The 14,948-nt window shown below is 38.8% G+C and overlaps 1 protein-coding gene across 3 annotated transcripts in view; it reads right to left on the reverse strand.

The window, feature by feature from the left end:
- Nucleotides 1-14,948, reverse strand: part of usp10 (ubiquitin specific peptidase 10) — an 85,287-nt gene that overhangs the window by 39,422 nt on the left and 30,917 nt on the right. For all 3 annotated transcript variants that reach the window (XM_069902166.1, XM_069902164.1, XM_069902163.1), the window contains exons 5-9: nt 14,494-14,585; nt 11,803-11,912; nt 11,525-11,580; nt 7,286-7,389; nt 1,148-1,247 (exon numbers count right to left, since the gene is read on the reverse strand). In XM_069902166.1, the coding sequence (XP_069758267.1) occupies nt 1,148-1,247; nt 7,286-7,389; nt 11,525-11,580; nt 11,803-11,912; nt 14,494-14,585 (462 nt within the window). The remainder of the gene's footprint in view (nt 1-1,147; nt 1,248-7,285; nt 7,390-11,524; nt 11,581-11,802; nt 11,913-14,493; nt 14,586-14,948) is intronic.

Genomic DNA, 14,948 nt, shown 5'->3' on the forward strand with positions numbered 1-14,948 from the left:
CATGATTTTCTGAGTTCCTCCAGCTTCTCATTGTAGACTTAAAACTGTTCCAAAGAGGTGGCATTTTGATGCTGTTAGTGCAATACTTTTACAGTTCCAGTGAGCTAGGCTTGATCCTGACCTTCAATACAAACTGCACTGTGAGTGACAGCTATTAACCTTGTGACTTCAAGGGTTTACTCTACGAGACCCAGTTTCCTCCAACATCCTTAGGATGTGTCATTAGCTCGGGCACATAACTGCAATTTGACTCTAGAGAAATAGGAGACTGAATGACCGTGTATGAAAGAATAGATTTCTAGGAAATAATTAAAGGAATGGAATTACTCTCAGAGCCAGTATAGATTTAATGGGCTGAATAGCTATCCCCTACTACATAAGGAAATAATAACTCAGCAATGTTCAAATTGTATACAAAGCAAAATTATAATTTCTCTGGTAAACCAGAACAAAAAAAAACCTTATTTTATCTAATCAGATATCAAGTTGATGGCAGCAGACATTTAAAGTAAAAGATTTAAATAACTCAGGCACAGCAGTAATATAACTGACATGCAATAAAAACAGACAAATATTGTATTATAAAAATATTTCATATTTAATTTTGCAATATATCAACTTTAAACTGATAGTTTATCAAAATCCACTAATTGATCTTAATACTATTCTAGGGTCAGATAGATGGACTAACATCCCCAAAATATTATGTCATCCGCTGTAAAATATGGTAACATAAGATTTAGTTGACAACAGATTCAAACAACGGTTACAAAAAATACCAAAAATAGAGTAACCAGATAATAAAATCTTGACTCAAAGGCTCTCTGGCAATTTTAGCAACAATTAAATTTAATTTTAGACATGCAGCACAGTTAACAGGCCATTTCGGCTCACAAGTCCATAGCATCCATTTTAAACCCAATTAACCTACGCCTCCAGTACATTTTGAGCGGTAGGAGGAAACCGAAGCTCCCGGGGGTAACCCAGACACAGGGAGAATGTATAAGCTCCTTGCAGACAGTGCAGGATTCGAACCCAAGTCCCGATCACTGGCACTGTAAAGGCGTTGCACTAACGACGTTGCCAACTGTGCCACCATGCAATTTCAGGGATGAGGCTGTTTGGAGAAAATTTCAAGCTTACTTACTTTCATCCTGTGGAGTAATCAGTTTCTTCAATGTCAACATTTCCTCATGAAGACCATTCAGAATAAAGCCGAGATACTCCTCTGCATCCTCTTGCCGGCCCTGAATATAACAACACGTAAATGTAACTATTTAATAAATTCAATGAAAAGAAACCCGATGCAAGTTTCACCTGATAAAAATAACACTTGCATATTTTAGAGCATCCAAACTTTTACAATCCAATTACTTTATCTGCAGTAGCCACTTGTGGATAAGTGTAGCAGCTAACTTACAGACAGTTAAGTCCCACAAATAGCTGAAACAAATGAACCTTAATAAACAAAAAAATGTGTTGGCAAAGTGCCAAAGAAGCCCTGCTTCCATTAAGTTTGAGGCATGGCATCTTTTCCACTTATTAATGAAATAAGAGTATTGCAACAGACAAAAATCTCCAGACGAATCTCAGTCTTGAGGCAGGATCTCTTTCAAATCACTGAACTTTTAACTCAAATGAACTCAGGTGATTCATTAAACCAATGACCCAATTTAGAGCTTTGGCTGTATCAAATACATTCATGTATATTTTTAAAGATTAACTCAAGACAATGAAACAATGACGGTCATAAACAAAACTCTGTTGGAGTTTCTAAATACAGGTATCTGCAAAATAATTAGCAATTTTTTTTTAATCACAGCAAAACATTTAAAAATATTTGGTTCCAGGTAATCTTGGAAAAGTACCAAAATTAAGATCAAATTAACTAGATGTAGTCAAACACCTCCCTCGATGGGACAATGATTGTATAGTTTGTGCAACCATTTGTGAAGTTCCTTTTACTGATGATGACCTGAGCAATACAGCAAAAATAGTAAATAGTGTAAACAAAGGGGACAGTGAATCACACAATTACCTTCATTAACAAACACTGCAAGAAAGGATGATATTCACTTTGACTTTCAATCCAACCCCATATTTCATAACATTTATTCTTTTGTTATGAGATTATAAACATATTCTCACTGGGAGGTGAGTGGACTAACTTGAGGTCAAATCAACATATCCATTTGGAAAAAAACTCCACCGAATACAAGACAAATTATTATATAAAATACGCTAGCCTTAGTTGAGTGAAAGAATGCTTCAGCCTGTTGGTCATGGGCTCAAGACCTTTAACAAAGCTTAAAGGAACTGTTGTATGACTGAAGGATAATCTTTCAGACAAAATGACCAATGAGAGCTTACTGGCTGCATAAGTACAAATGCAGCAAAATTCTTGCTTGCTGCAGCCAAACAGGTACACAATTCCAAGAGAGAAATGTTAAAATATAAAAGGATAAATATTCATGGTTGCAGTTAGTGCAAAATAAAATGACATTTGGGTTCAAGAGCCTAATAACAATTGAATAAATAGGGTTCTTGAACCTTGAGCTGCTGGACTTCAGGCTTTCTTCCTTTTGCCTAAAGATATCCACAAGAAGAGATTGTGGCCAGGGTGATGGGGGTCCTTTATTATGTTGGTTGCCTTCTTGACATAAATCAAAATTAGACCCTTTGTTCTCCACAGATGTTAATGTAGAAGAATCCATAATATACTTTAATCAAGTTGATCTATAGTAGGGGTGTTAAATTCACGGAGGGCCAAAATTAAAAACTTGGACTAAGTCGAGGGCCGAACTAAATATTTATTGAAAATTTTCAACAACATCTGCATGTTTTCTCTTCTTTCAACATATGTAATGTTAAACTTTAGGATATAACTTTAGGAGGATAATGTTACAGGTCAGGAGTAGGTAGCTCAAGTTCACCCTTTGCTTGACCTGAGGGAAACATATTTGGTCCCTGTGGAGATGTAGTCAGCATATTCAGGCTGTGTCCATTTTGGCCTGCATCAGGACTCAGCATTTCCTGCTCACTCCTCAGGCTCTAGGCCTCTATTCACCCTCGACCCACCATCCCTCTACCTGACCAGTCCTTTACCCAACCTCTACTCACCCCTCACTCCACTCGCTCTGCCTCTACCCACCCCATCCTACACACCCCTCTACTGCCTCTCCCCTCAACCTGTTCCTCCCTCTACCCGTCTCTCACCATCTAATCACCCCTCCCCTACTCGCCCTGCCCCTCCCCTTTTACCTCTTCCCTATCCACCCCTCCTTCTACTCATCCCTCCCTCTAACTACCCCTCGCACCACCATAACTTCCCCTGCCCATTACTCCTCACCTACACCCTCTGCCCACCCCTGCTTACCCACCCACTCAGGCCCAGCGCGCTGCGGATCAGCCTTTGCGGACAGCCACCATCTCTCTCTTCACATGCAGGGCCGAACCAGCTGTCCCTGGGGTCCGCGCGGGTGCAAGCGCTGAAGGCCGTGGCAACCGGGAGAAGTGCGCTCGCGCTGTGGAAGGGCCGTCCAGTGCCAGTCACGCGGGGCTCGCGCTGCCCGGGGGCCGTCCGCAGCCTGCCATGCCCGTCACACCGACAGGAAATCACAGGCGCTCGCCGATCCGCCGCACCGCTCGACAGGTGGGAGAAGTGACTGGTTGTGCAGGGAGCCTTCCAACTGGCTTGCCGGCTGATGACATCGACAGACTTCTCATGTTACAATTTCTCGTGTTACAAAGGGGAAGGATGTGCAATGAAGGGGGAGGATGGTGGGGGTGACATTACCAAAAAACACCATCGGCTCTCGCTGCAGGGCAGGCCACCTCTACTACATTTTTGAAATGATCTTGCGGGCCAAATATAATTATATCGCGGGCCAAATTTGGCCCGCGGGCCAGAGTTTGACATGTGTGATCTATAGGATTAGGTGTTACAATCCGGACATTTCAGTATTGGTTAAATTGATCCTCTCTCATCAAGTTAGTATGGGCGGTTGCCTCAATTACAATAATGGAGGATAACCACTAGGGAATATTACCGGTATCAGATACATCTTCAGTTGTAATCCCTGGTATCATTGGGAGCTCTGGTCTTTTAAATACAAGACACCCTCCACAGGCTGATCAGACGTGTGTGAATTGCAGAGGGCTTTAATTGCTTTTCTGAGGGCCTATTGTATCTCCACTAGATCTAACATGTTTAACATTTCTCAGAATGAAAGTCACTGAAAAAATGATTTATTCTATTGTTTCCAGAAATTTTTAATGCAAATTTGCTGCCACATTTTAGAATCACATCACATGCTGTGAAACACGATTGCGACTCTGAAAAGACAAGGAAAGTACGACTTAAATACAAGTTTATTTTTTAAGTTCAGTTTGTAATGTAGAAGTCACAATGAACCTGAAATAGTAACAGGCAAATAGCAAATGCATTTTGCCCTGTTGCAAATGAGTGGAAGAATGAAAACACAAAATGACAAGTGAAAAATTCACATGAAAATATCAAGGCATTCTTTCAGATGTTTTGGGCTTCAAGAGTTTGTTGTGTGGAGACAGAAATGTATTTGCAGATGTAATCATTATAGTTTGCATGTCAAGTCTGCAAATACAATCCGCACTCCATGTAAAACTCTTAAAATTGTTGCTAGTACACTGCATCAGAGCCTGAAGCCTAAAATATGATGAAAAAAATAAATCAAATAAAAAGACCCACATTAATGTAAAGAACTAAGCAGTTGCTTATACAGGTGTCTAACCTTTTATCCAGAATTCTGAAAAATGACAACCTCCAAAAGACTGGCAGTTTTTATTCAGATGATATCTATTCATCAAAGATGGAGTTTGGCACCAAACATGACCCAACACAACCCTAGCTCAACTCCCACGTATCCCAGGTAAAACACAGAATCCTGTTGACATGGTGGTTAAGTGAAAAAAACACACACATGCTGGAGAAACCTCGAAGGGCTCAAGCCCGAAACGTTCGTGATGTATCATAAAGGCACTGTTTGACCTGCTGAATTTCTCCAGCATGTGTTTTTTTTTTCCCCATCTATCCCAGTTCCATTACTTTATAAATGCCTTCAAATTGCCTATATTGATGCCTATACAACATCGCGGCACTTTCAGTCAGCCCACCGGAAGTTCAATGCCCGCTGTCACTATCCATAATCCCCCATGCAATTGAAACCATTGTACCAGTGCCAGCGCAGGGGAACTGAGAAGGGGGCCGTTATCCTGGTTCTACTACAGTGGAGGGCAGGCTGGCGAAGGACAGTAGCACCACTCGGGCGGGCGAGGGACAGCAGCACCACTCGGGCGGGCGAGGGACAGCAGCACCACTCGGGCGGGCGAGGAACAGCAGCACCACTCGGGCGAGGGGGAAAGGGACGGCAGCACCACTCGGTGGGGGGTGGGGGGGGTGTGGATGCAGCAGCATAACTCGGGCAGGCTTATAGGGATGAAAATCAAAATAATTCCCAAACAATGGCAGGCGTCCGGTCCCGACAATCCCGGATAACAGGTGAGGCACCTGCATCAGCTTTCATGCTAGAATCAGAAAAGTCCTAGTTATCTGGAAGAGACAGAAGCACTGACTTCTTCATGGTAATGAGAGGGATGTGCCTTACCTTGTCTTTATAGCAACCTTCACTTCAATGATCTCTGCAACAAGGCCTCTCAAATCCCAAAGGCCCAACTCTTATGTGGTGAAAAATTGCCACTGCACTTTTACATGTCACACCATTGCTTGACCTGAAACCTGCAAGATTGGGAGAATTTCTAGGTACTGCACCTAGAGTTCAGACTGACTCCCAATGCATACAAGGCCCTGTAATAATTATGGAGCAGCAAGATGCATGCTTCTGCAGGAAGCTTTAAAGAGAAGTCCCCTTAATTGATGGGCAGCTCAAGTGTCTGAAGAAATGCATGGTATAAACAATCAGTAATGCACAACCTATTGTCAGTCAGCAGATTGCAAATCAACTGATAAAATACAAAATGATGGTCTATTTACCTTAAACCTTCTTTAGAGTTTGAGAAATCATCAATTAAAATTCAAATAGAGAAGGTTGAGCCAGCACTAATTAGCTAGCAATCACAAGCTCGGCTCAAGTCAAAATGAAGAAAGTGAGCTTGACAATCCTTTTATTTACAAATTAATTCATGTTCTGATCACTCATCTTAAAACTGGACAAATGCTGTGTGGGTTTAAAACAAGTAATACCTCAGTCTACAGAATGATAGTCACATACAGGATTGGTCAAGTGTCCACAAATGTGTGCCCACCAGATGTTTACCACTTTGGATTGTCTGTTCCATGTAATTGACAGCAAACTACTTTTGACAAAAGCAATATTAAAAAAATAATGTATCCGCAATTTTAAAATGTTTGTTGCTGGACCCAAATATCAGAGATGCTTGCCTTTGGCAGTGAAAAATTTGCACCTTGTCGCTCAATGTTGTACATGTGCATTATGAAGATGAAAAATGATAGCTATGATTTTGGAGGTGGCAGGAGTGAAGGGTTGGAAGAATCTGCCATATTTAACTGTAATATATGGCTAGGGTCACAAGTACTTCCTCAAGAAGATAGGAAGGTTAGAGGGCCTCATCCAACAGCTGGCTATGAACCAGCAATGATCGTGATAGGGAACATGTCTCCTGCACTCCTCAATCAAGAAAAGTGATTGATTGTTTAAGAGACTTGGGGCAGGAAAAATTAAAAATTCAGTTGCAGACAGAGACAGTCAAAAACAACATGATTATTAAAAAATACCTTTCAGCATCACAGGAAGAGCAAGGCTCGGTGACAACTCTCCTCTGTGAGGAAGGGCACGGCCTCTCTTCAGCACCTCCCACTTTGGTACGAGAGAGATCGGAACAATTCAGAGATGTGGGGGAGGAGAGAGAAGAGGACAAGTCATGGGCATAAACTCACATCCCAAGCCATGGCACCATGCACTGTGCCACCAATAACTTTTCCATTTTATATCCCACTTTGACATTGTTTTACAAAGGATTTATCATTATGAATTATTTTTTTTAAAGTTAAAGCCAATTTGGATTGCTAATGAGCACAAGGGACTCAAAATCGTTCAACTTAACTTCTGTTTACGGAATTTCACTGCAGCATGGCTTATGCAAGCTGCAACAAAACAGCAGTGGTTCCACAAGGACTTGGTAACAGTCAATATTATGGAATCTCAAAAACATCATTTGGGAACAAAGAAAATTACAAATTGCTCAAGTGCCAACATTAGCCTAATCTTACCTTTTCGGATAAACTTGACTTGATAACTGTCAGAAGTCTATAAATGTAGGTTGGCTCAAAAGGAACTCCGGTGCGAATATCTTTAACACTTTTATCACCCGGACCTTTTGAAAATGACAAAATATTGTGATTAATCAATTATTTTGCAGAAGTGCATGCATTCAATAACCAGAAGATAGATAATAAAATGAAGCTCAGAGTGAATTTTCTGGGGGGCATGGCAAGATGGCGTAAGGATCAGACGTGCCTTCCAGTTCTCTCCTGACTCTATCTTATTGTTTTGTCTAGAAATGCCCGTTAAAATTCTTTAAAAGTTTAGATAACTTCAGTGCTGTTAATTTAACTTATGATGGTACAATTGGTGGAAAAGAGCAAAAATAACGACAACAGATTATCAAAAAACTACATTTTCCAAAAGTTCAAGTTTTGGAGCCTACCTACAGGAAAGACACCGGGGCTCAGCCTGAAATGGATCCCAGGAGAGAGGTACAGCTTTCGGATGTAGAGATCAATGTTACATCGGTAGAGCCCTCTAAAGAGGGCGCCAAACAGCCTTTAGAACAAAGAGTTACTCAGGTTCGCACATGTGCAGTAGCATCTGACGGCAATGTTATGAATGAACCACTTGTAGTAACATCAGTTGAAGTACCGGCTGGGGAAAGGCATTTGTCAACTGTAGCGGTGGCACTGCAAACTGCACCTCTTGAGATAAAAGAACCTATACAACTTATGTACTGAGAGAAATTAATACATTATGGACTGGGGAAAATCCCGGCCAGCGTCCTCCAGTCACTGCTGGAAAGGCTGTGGCTGGGGTTTCCACACGCAGGAAGGCAACCAGAATGAAGGAAGCAACAGAAGACCCTTTGGTTATGCAGAAGAAGCAGGAACCTGTTGAGCCAGAATCTCTTCCAATTGAAAAGATTCTTGTGAATCTTGAATCTAAATTATCTTATACAATGCAGGGATTATCTAAGATTATGACTGAACTTGGTACTAGGTTTAATACTCTGATGGAAATAAATTCTCAACAGATGGCTGAGTTTGGAGCTTTTAAGCTTGAAGTGAGAGATAAATTTAATTCGTGTGAAGAAGATATAGACGAAATATGAGATCAAGTTTCAGATGTGACCAAAATGGTTGAAGATTTACAAACTCAAAATAAAAATTTGATGAAAAAGATTGATCATTTGGAAAACCAATCCAGACGGAACAATATAAAGATTATTGGTTTGCCAGAAGGAATGGAGGGTCCAGACCCAAGAAAATTTTTTACTGAATGGATTCCACAGGTGCTGGGTCAAGAACATTTCCCGGAAGGTATAATACTGGAACGTGCTCAAAGAGCCTTGCATAGAAGACCTATTTCAGGTCAAAGTCCAAGACCTGTTTTGGTTCGTTGCTTGAATTATTACAACAGAGAAATAATTTTACGAGTGGCTATTAGAAATGCACAACAGAGAAAATCACCCTTGATGATTCAAAATAATCGAGTTTTCTTCTATGCGGATTTGAGTCAAGAAGTTATGTTCCAACGACGGGAATTCAACTCTGCTAAAGAGTTGTTGTGGAAGAAAGGCTATAAGGCAACCTTTAGATATCCGGCTGTTTTGAAGGTTTTTCAAGTTGGTTACCAACCAAAGTTCTTTGATTCTCCAAAGGAAGCTATAGCATTTGCTCAAGAGCCGCCAATTACTCAAGTTTCAACAGAGACGTAGTCCGCCGCGATCTCTAAGGAGACAAGAGATGGAAGAAAAGAGCCGTGCTCCAAGAAGGAATGGTTGTAATGGTGACTCGGCAGTTGGAGCTGATTAAAAGAAGAGTTGTTTTTTTTTCTAATGTTTTTGTTAAAAAAAAGGAATATTAAATAATGATGATGTTAGTTTAAAATGAAGTGAGAGTTGGGGGAAAGAACTGGATAGGCACTATTTCCTGAAAGTCATCTGCTACGTGTGAGTTATCTCACACCCATTTTTTGTTGGGAGTTACTACATTGCACGGTTTAGACGGGAGGGGGTATTTTTAACCTCCTACCCGTTTTTTTTCTTTTTTTTTGTATTATTAGATTAAAGAGTGAAGGGTTTTTTTTGTGTTTATAAAAAAAAGCATAAGAAAGTATTTGATTGTATAAAAAACTAAAAATTGATGTGGTTTTTTTTGTAAAGTTTATTCAGTAGATAAGGAATATTTGAAATTTAAATGTGAATGGGATGGATAAGTTTTTTTTAATATTTTTTCTTTAACTTTAAGGTGAAAGGAGTGGTAATTCTGGTGTATATTATTTTGCTATTTTAGTTATAGAACGAAGGGAATAATGGTGAAAGTTATAAATTGAATTGTACAATTCTTAATGAGGCTTGAATTTTGTTTGTGGTTTATGCTCCATTTGTTGAAGATATAGATTTCGTTGTAGATGTGTTTTTATTATTTGGATATCTGAATTTTAACGTAATGATTGGGGATATTTAAATGTGGTATTGGAGCTTTTATTCAAGAGTAAAAGGGAAAAATGGTGGAAGAGTACTAAAATTGAATTGTACAATGCTTAATGAGGTTTGAATTTTGTTTTAAGATGGTGGTTTATGTGACTAATATGATGATAGATGTGAAGTTAGTTGATATTTGGTGAAGGTTTATCTCTATAGAGAAAGTTTTTTTTTCATCTTTTTTTTCTCATGCTACAATTTTTTTTAACATAACAATTTACAGCACGGAAACAGGCCATTAGGCCCTTCTAGTCCGCACCGAACCAAACACCCCTCTCTAGTCCCACCTCCCTGCACAATGCCCATAACCCTCCATCTTCTTCTCATCCATAGACCTGTCCAACCTTTTCTTAAATAATACAATTGACTCCGCCGCCACTATTTCTCCCGGAAGCTCATTCCACACGTCTACCGCTCTCTGAGTAAAGAAGTTCCCCCTCATGTTACCTCTAAACCTCTGCCCCTTAATTCTTAACTCATGTCCTCTTGTTTTAATCTTTCCTCCTCTTAACGGAAATAGTCTATCCACATCCACTCTGTCTATCCCTTTCATAATCTTAAATACTTCTATCAAATCCCCTCTCAACCTTCTACGCTCCAAAGAATAAAGACCTAATCTGTCCAATCTCTCCCTATACTCTAGATGCTTAAACCCAGGTAACATTCTGGTAAACCTTCTCTGCACTCTCTCCACTCTGTTTATATCCTTCCTATAATTAGGCGACCAGAACTGCACACAGAACTCCAAATTAGGCCGCACCAACGTCTTATACAATCTCAACATCACCTCCCAACTCCTATATTCCATGCAATGATTGATAAAGGCCAGCATACTAAAAGCCTTCTTCACCACCCTATTCACGTGAGTTTCTACCTTCAGGGAACGATGTACCGTTACTCCTAAATCTTTCTGCTCTTCTGTATTCATCAATGCTCTCCCATTTACCACGTATGTCCTGTTCTGATTCTTCTTACCAAAATGAAGCACCTCACACTTATCAGCATTAAATTCCATCTGCCATTTTTCAGCCTACTTTTCTAAGCAGCCCAAATCCCTCTGCAATCCTTGAAAACCTTCTTCATTATCCACTATTCCACCTATCTTAGTATCATCTGCATATTTACTTAATCCAATTTACCACCCCATCATCTAGATCATTAATGTATATAACGAACAACAATGGGCCGAATACAGATCCTTGAGGCACACCACTGGTCACCGGCCTCCAACCTGACAGACAATTAGGTTGAATTGATTATTGTTTAAGAATTTTTGATAGACAATGTTACTAACTTTACTAATTTTTTTATATTAAGTTTGAGTTAAATATATGTTTCATCTTAACTCTGTTTGTTAAATATATGCATTTAAGTTTGATTTAAATATGTTTTTTAAGTCTGATATCTTAGTATTAATTACTTCTCTTTTTGTTAGTATTTTAATCGGTTATGTTTTTGTTTTTTTTTGTAAGTGGGTTTTTTTCTCACATATATTATTAACTTTATTAATTCTTCACTCTTTATTTTGGGGGGAAAGGGGGGGTTGGACTAATTTGAGTTGGATTATTAATGTGTAATAATTATTGGGGAGGGTCTAGTTTATTTAGATTACTGATACTGTATTGTAATTTTATTATTTTATTCTTAATTTTTTTTAATGTAATCCTATATGTTATTCATGTTATAAAATCTTAAATAAAGTTTTTAAAAAAAAAAGAGTGAATTTTCTGAGCACAAATCCACTGCAACTTACCCGGTTTTGTCTTGGAGGGTATTGGCATTGTACTAAACTCATTCATCAGTCGAACACTATTTAATCAACAAAAGAAAACAATTTGCAGTTTAGCTTACATGTTTTTAATCAATGCAATTCTTCAAAAATACTTTTAAAATGCCGGCAGTAAAAATTCTTAATTCAATAGGACATCACAACTTAATCATTCACAACTTCCATTTGACTCTCAAGTAATCTGACTATATCAAGTGAAACATTTCAGATGTACAAATACACACAAGACACGCAATACGTACAAGCTGTCAATCATTGGTGTAGAACTGCGAGGCCGTTGTATCTCACTAAACATGGGAATCGACTTCATCAGGTGATACATAGGTGGACATGCAACCAAAGCTTGCAGAGTCTACATCACATTTGTTAAGGGAATATTGGTCTAAATCCACATTCATTACTTGGCAAAAGCAAAATATCAGTGCATAAAAACAGTAAATATGGTTCCCTTCCTCATATGGGGGTAAACTATTAACCATTATGCATTCAATAAACCAGAAGATAGATAATAAAATGGAGCTCACAGTGACTTTTCTGAGCACAAATCCAGTGACTTGCCCAGTTTTGTCTTGGAGGATATTGCCATTGTACTGAACTCGTTTATCAGTCGAACACTATTTAATCAACAAAAGAACCCAGTCCACCAAAACACAGCTGTCTTGACCACACTATTTACTACCCATCTTCCATTTATTTTCCTTTTTCTTCAACTAAGAATTCATCACCTAGAGGGGAATTCCCTTGCCCACATCACCCTAGGCTGCTTTTCAAATCACCAGTATTCCTTTCCACTGCAACAGCTTTACCAGGTAAAACTTCCCTCAACTTGGTATGGTAATACTATCCCAACTTCTGGATATTAAATAGTTTATTTTTGCATTATGAATAACTTCTGCTACAGCAACAAATCTAGAGCTTGTGGTCACCTATTTAAGTATCCCTTTCTCACTAGGAATGCTCTATCGCCAACCTTTCACTATCTTTCAAAGTGAGTTCAAGAAATGGTGCTTCATCTTTAAGTTACTGCCTGATCTTCTAGGCCCCACTGAGTCAACTTTCACATCAACCTGCTGAGAATTATTTTACACAGCAGCAAACCCAAGTTTCCACCAAATTTTTTATTATTAGACTTCTCATTACAGACTTTCTCATTTGTTCTCCATTCTCTTCTCCATACTGGCTTAAAACCGGGTATATCTCCAGTGTGGTAATGTCCAGATTTAAAAACACAAGCCTGAAACAGCAAATCTGCTTCTATTTTAACGTTGTTTCACCTGAGCATTCCAGCATTTTCTATGCTCACTTAAAACTGTACAACTCAAGAAATGGGATATGCCCTTAATAACTTTCAATAAGCAACTGCTTTAGAATATTCATGTTAATGTTTGATTGATCATGCCAGTTACTGCAGGTGGTTTACTGCATTCATGTCCAATTCTGTTGTGCCATTATGTTTTCCATTAAAGCATCAGTTAATTAATTTGAAGTCTGAGGCACGTAAATCTTAATTGAGATCAAATAATATAAATTTTAAAACATCAGATATGACAAGTATGATTTTCTACTCAAGTATGTAGGATATCTCAATGGTCTTCATATCAGAATCCAGCCCCTCTATCCAAATGACCACAGGCTGCGCTGTGCAATTCAATGGCTTTGCCCTCCTTAAACACCCAGACAGGCTTTTATAGCCAGTAAGAATTGTGAGGTTTTTCTGGCTCTTGCTTATCAATGATGTCAATAAAACACAATTTTAAAAATGCCTCTGACATATCGTTATTTAAAAACTAGTAAAACTGCAAATGAATTCAATTAAACATTCTTAAAATATTTGCTATACTATCACCAGTGACATCAAATCTGGCACAGAACTCCAGAGAACTCCTCGTTATGACTGAACACTGAAAGTGAAGCAATAGCAGACTGCAAATCTGTCCACAAATTCTTAATTTCCACTTTACAAACACGAAATCCAGAAATTACTTCAGCTTTAATGGCTGAAAACCAGCAGTTCCAAGCAAAATCTAGCATGATCCGTTGAAATTCTAAGCAGTGGTTTTCAAATACAGTAAAATCCCCATTATTCAGTACCAACGGGGATCGTGGATGTAAATTTTCCAGTTGACTGAGACATACTGTTACAAAGGCTAATACACCTACCTACATTAAGAATATACAGTTTAAAGACAAAAGGCAGTGTAAAATGTAATTTTTTAAAAAATCAGTATTGTACCATTTAATTTTGTAAAGTTAATTTTAATCAGGTAATTTCCATAACTTATAAAATTTAAATTCGAACCCCAGTCACTGGGGCTGTAACAGCGTGGCACTACCTGCCACGCTAACCGTCCCGTCATAATTAACCCGCCCTCCCCCCCAAGTTTACAGATAAAGCCTTACTAATATACCTAATACAAAAAAATTAAAGATTCTTACTAGGCAGGGATAGGGAGACACTTTGGGAGAGGTGCCCCAGCAGCGTGTGGCATCAGAAGGCTCTTCATCCTGGGCACCACCATTTTAGTTCAAATACAACTTTATTCAAGCAATTCAAGCAGATGCTGAAGGCCATTCCGCTGGAGGAATGTTTGCTCCCATCTTCACCAAGGGGGTTGTGTGCAGCTTTGGAGAATATTTACTTTTACAATTTTACCCTTTCATTTCTCTTAAAATGTACTTATTTATTTCAACCTGTCATTTTTTGCCAGTTGTTTGGGTTTCCAGATGATTGAATTTGAATAATGTTTACTTCAAAATTCTTTAATTGCCTAGGTGCGCATTTCTATAACTGTAAATGTCACTTCTACAATTTTTTTAAACATCTGCACAAATTAGAAGCAGCACAATGTATTGTGGGCAAGACTTTTCATTCTATTTCTTCAGTAACTGAATGGATTGTTAGATGACAGACAACATTCAAATGTTAAGGATACAGCATTGATGTAACACCAATTGCTTTTGTTGATCAGACCTCGAGGTTGCAAAGACACTGGTTTATGCACCAGTTTCACCGTTTCCAGCAGTTCTGTAGATATGGGGAAGGAAAAAAAAACATTGCAAGATTATGGTCTGAAATCAATGTCATGTGACCTGGAAAGGCCTTAATTAATGGATGCATCTAATGCAATATATCTGCTGGTAAGAAACCTGCTCAATTGATAACAATGACATAGCTTAGGGTATTGGGTATATAACAATGTATTAGGGTATAATAACAATGGATTGGGCATATAACAATGGATTGGGCATATAACAATGGATTGGGCATATAACAATGGATTGGGCATATAACAATGGATTGGGCATATAACAATGGATTGGGCATATAACAATGGATTGGGCATATAACAATGGATTGGGCATATAACAATGGATTGGGCATATAACA

This window comes from Narcine bancroftii, chromosome 10 (genome assembly GCF_036971445.1).
Source record: "Narcine bancroftii isolate sNarBan1 chromosome 10, sNarBan1.hap1, whole genome shotgun sequence".
Lineage (NCBI taxonomy): Eukaryota > Metazoa > Chordata > Chondrichthyes > Torpediniformes > Narcinidae > Narcine > Narcine bancroftii.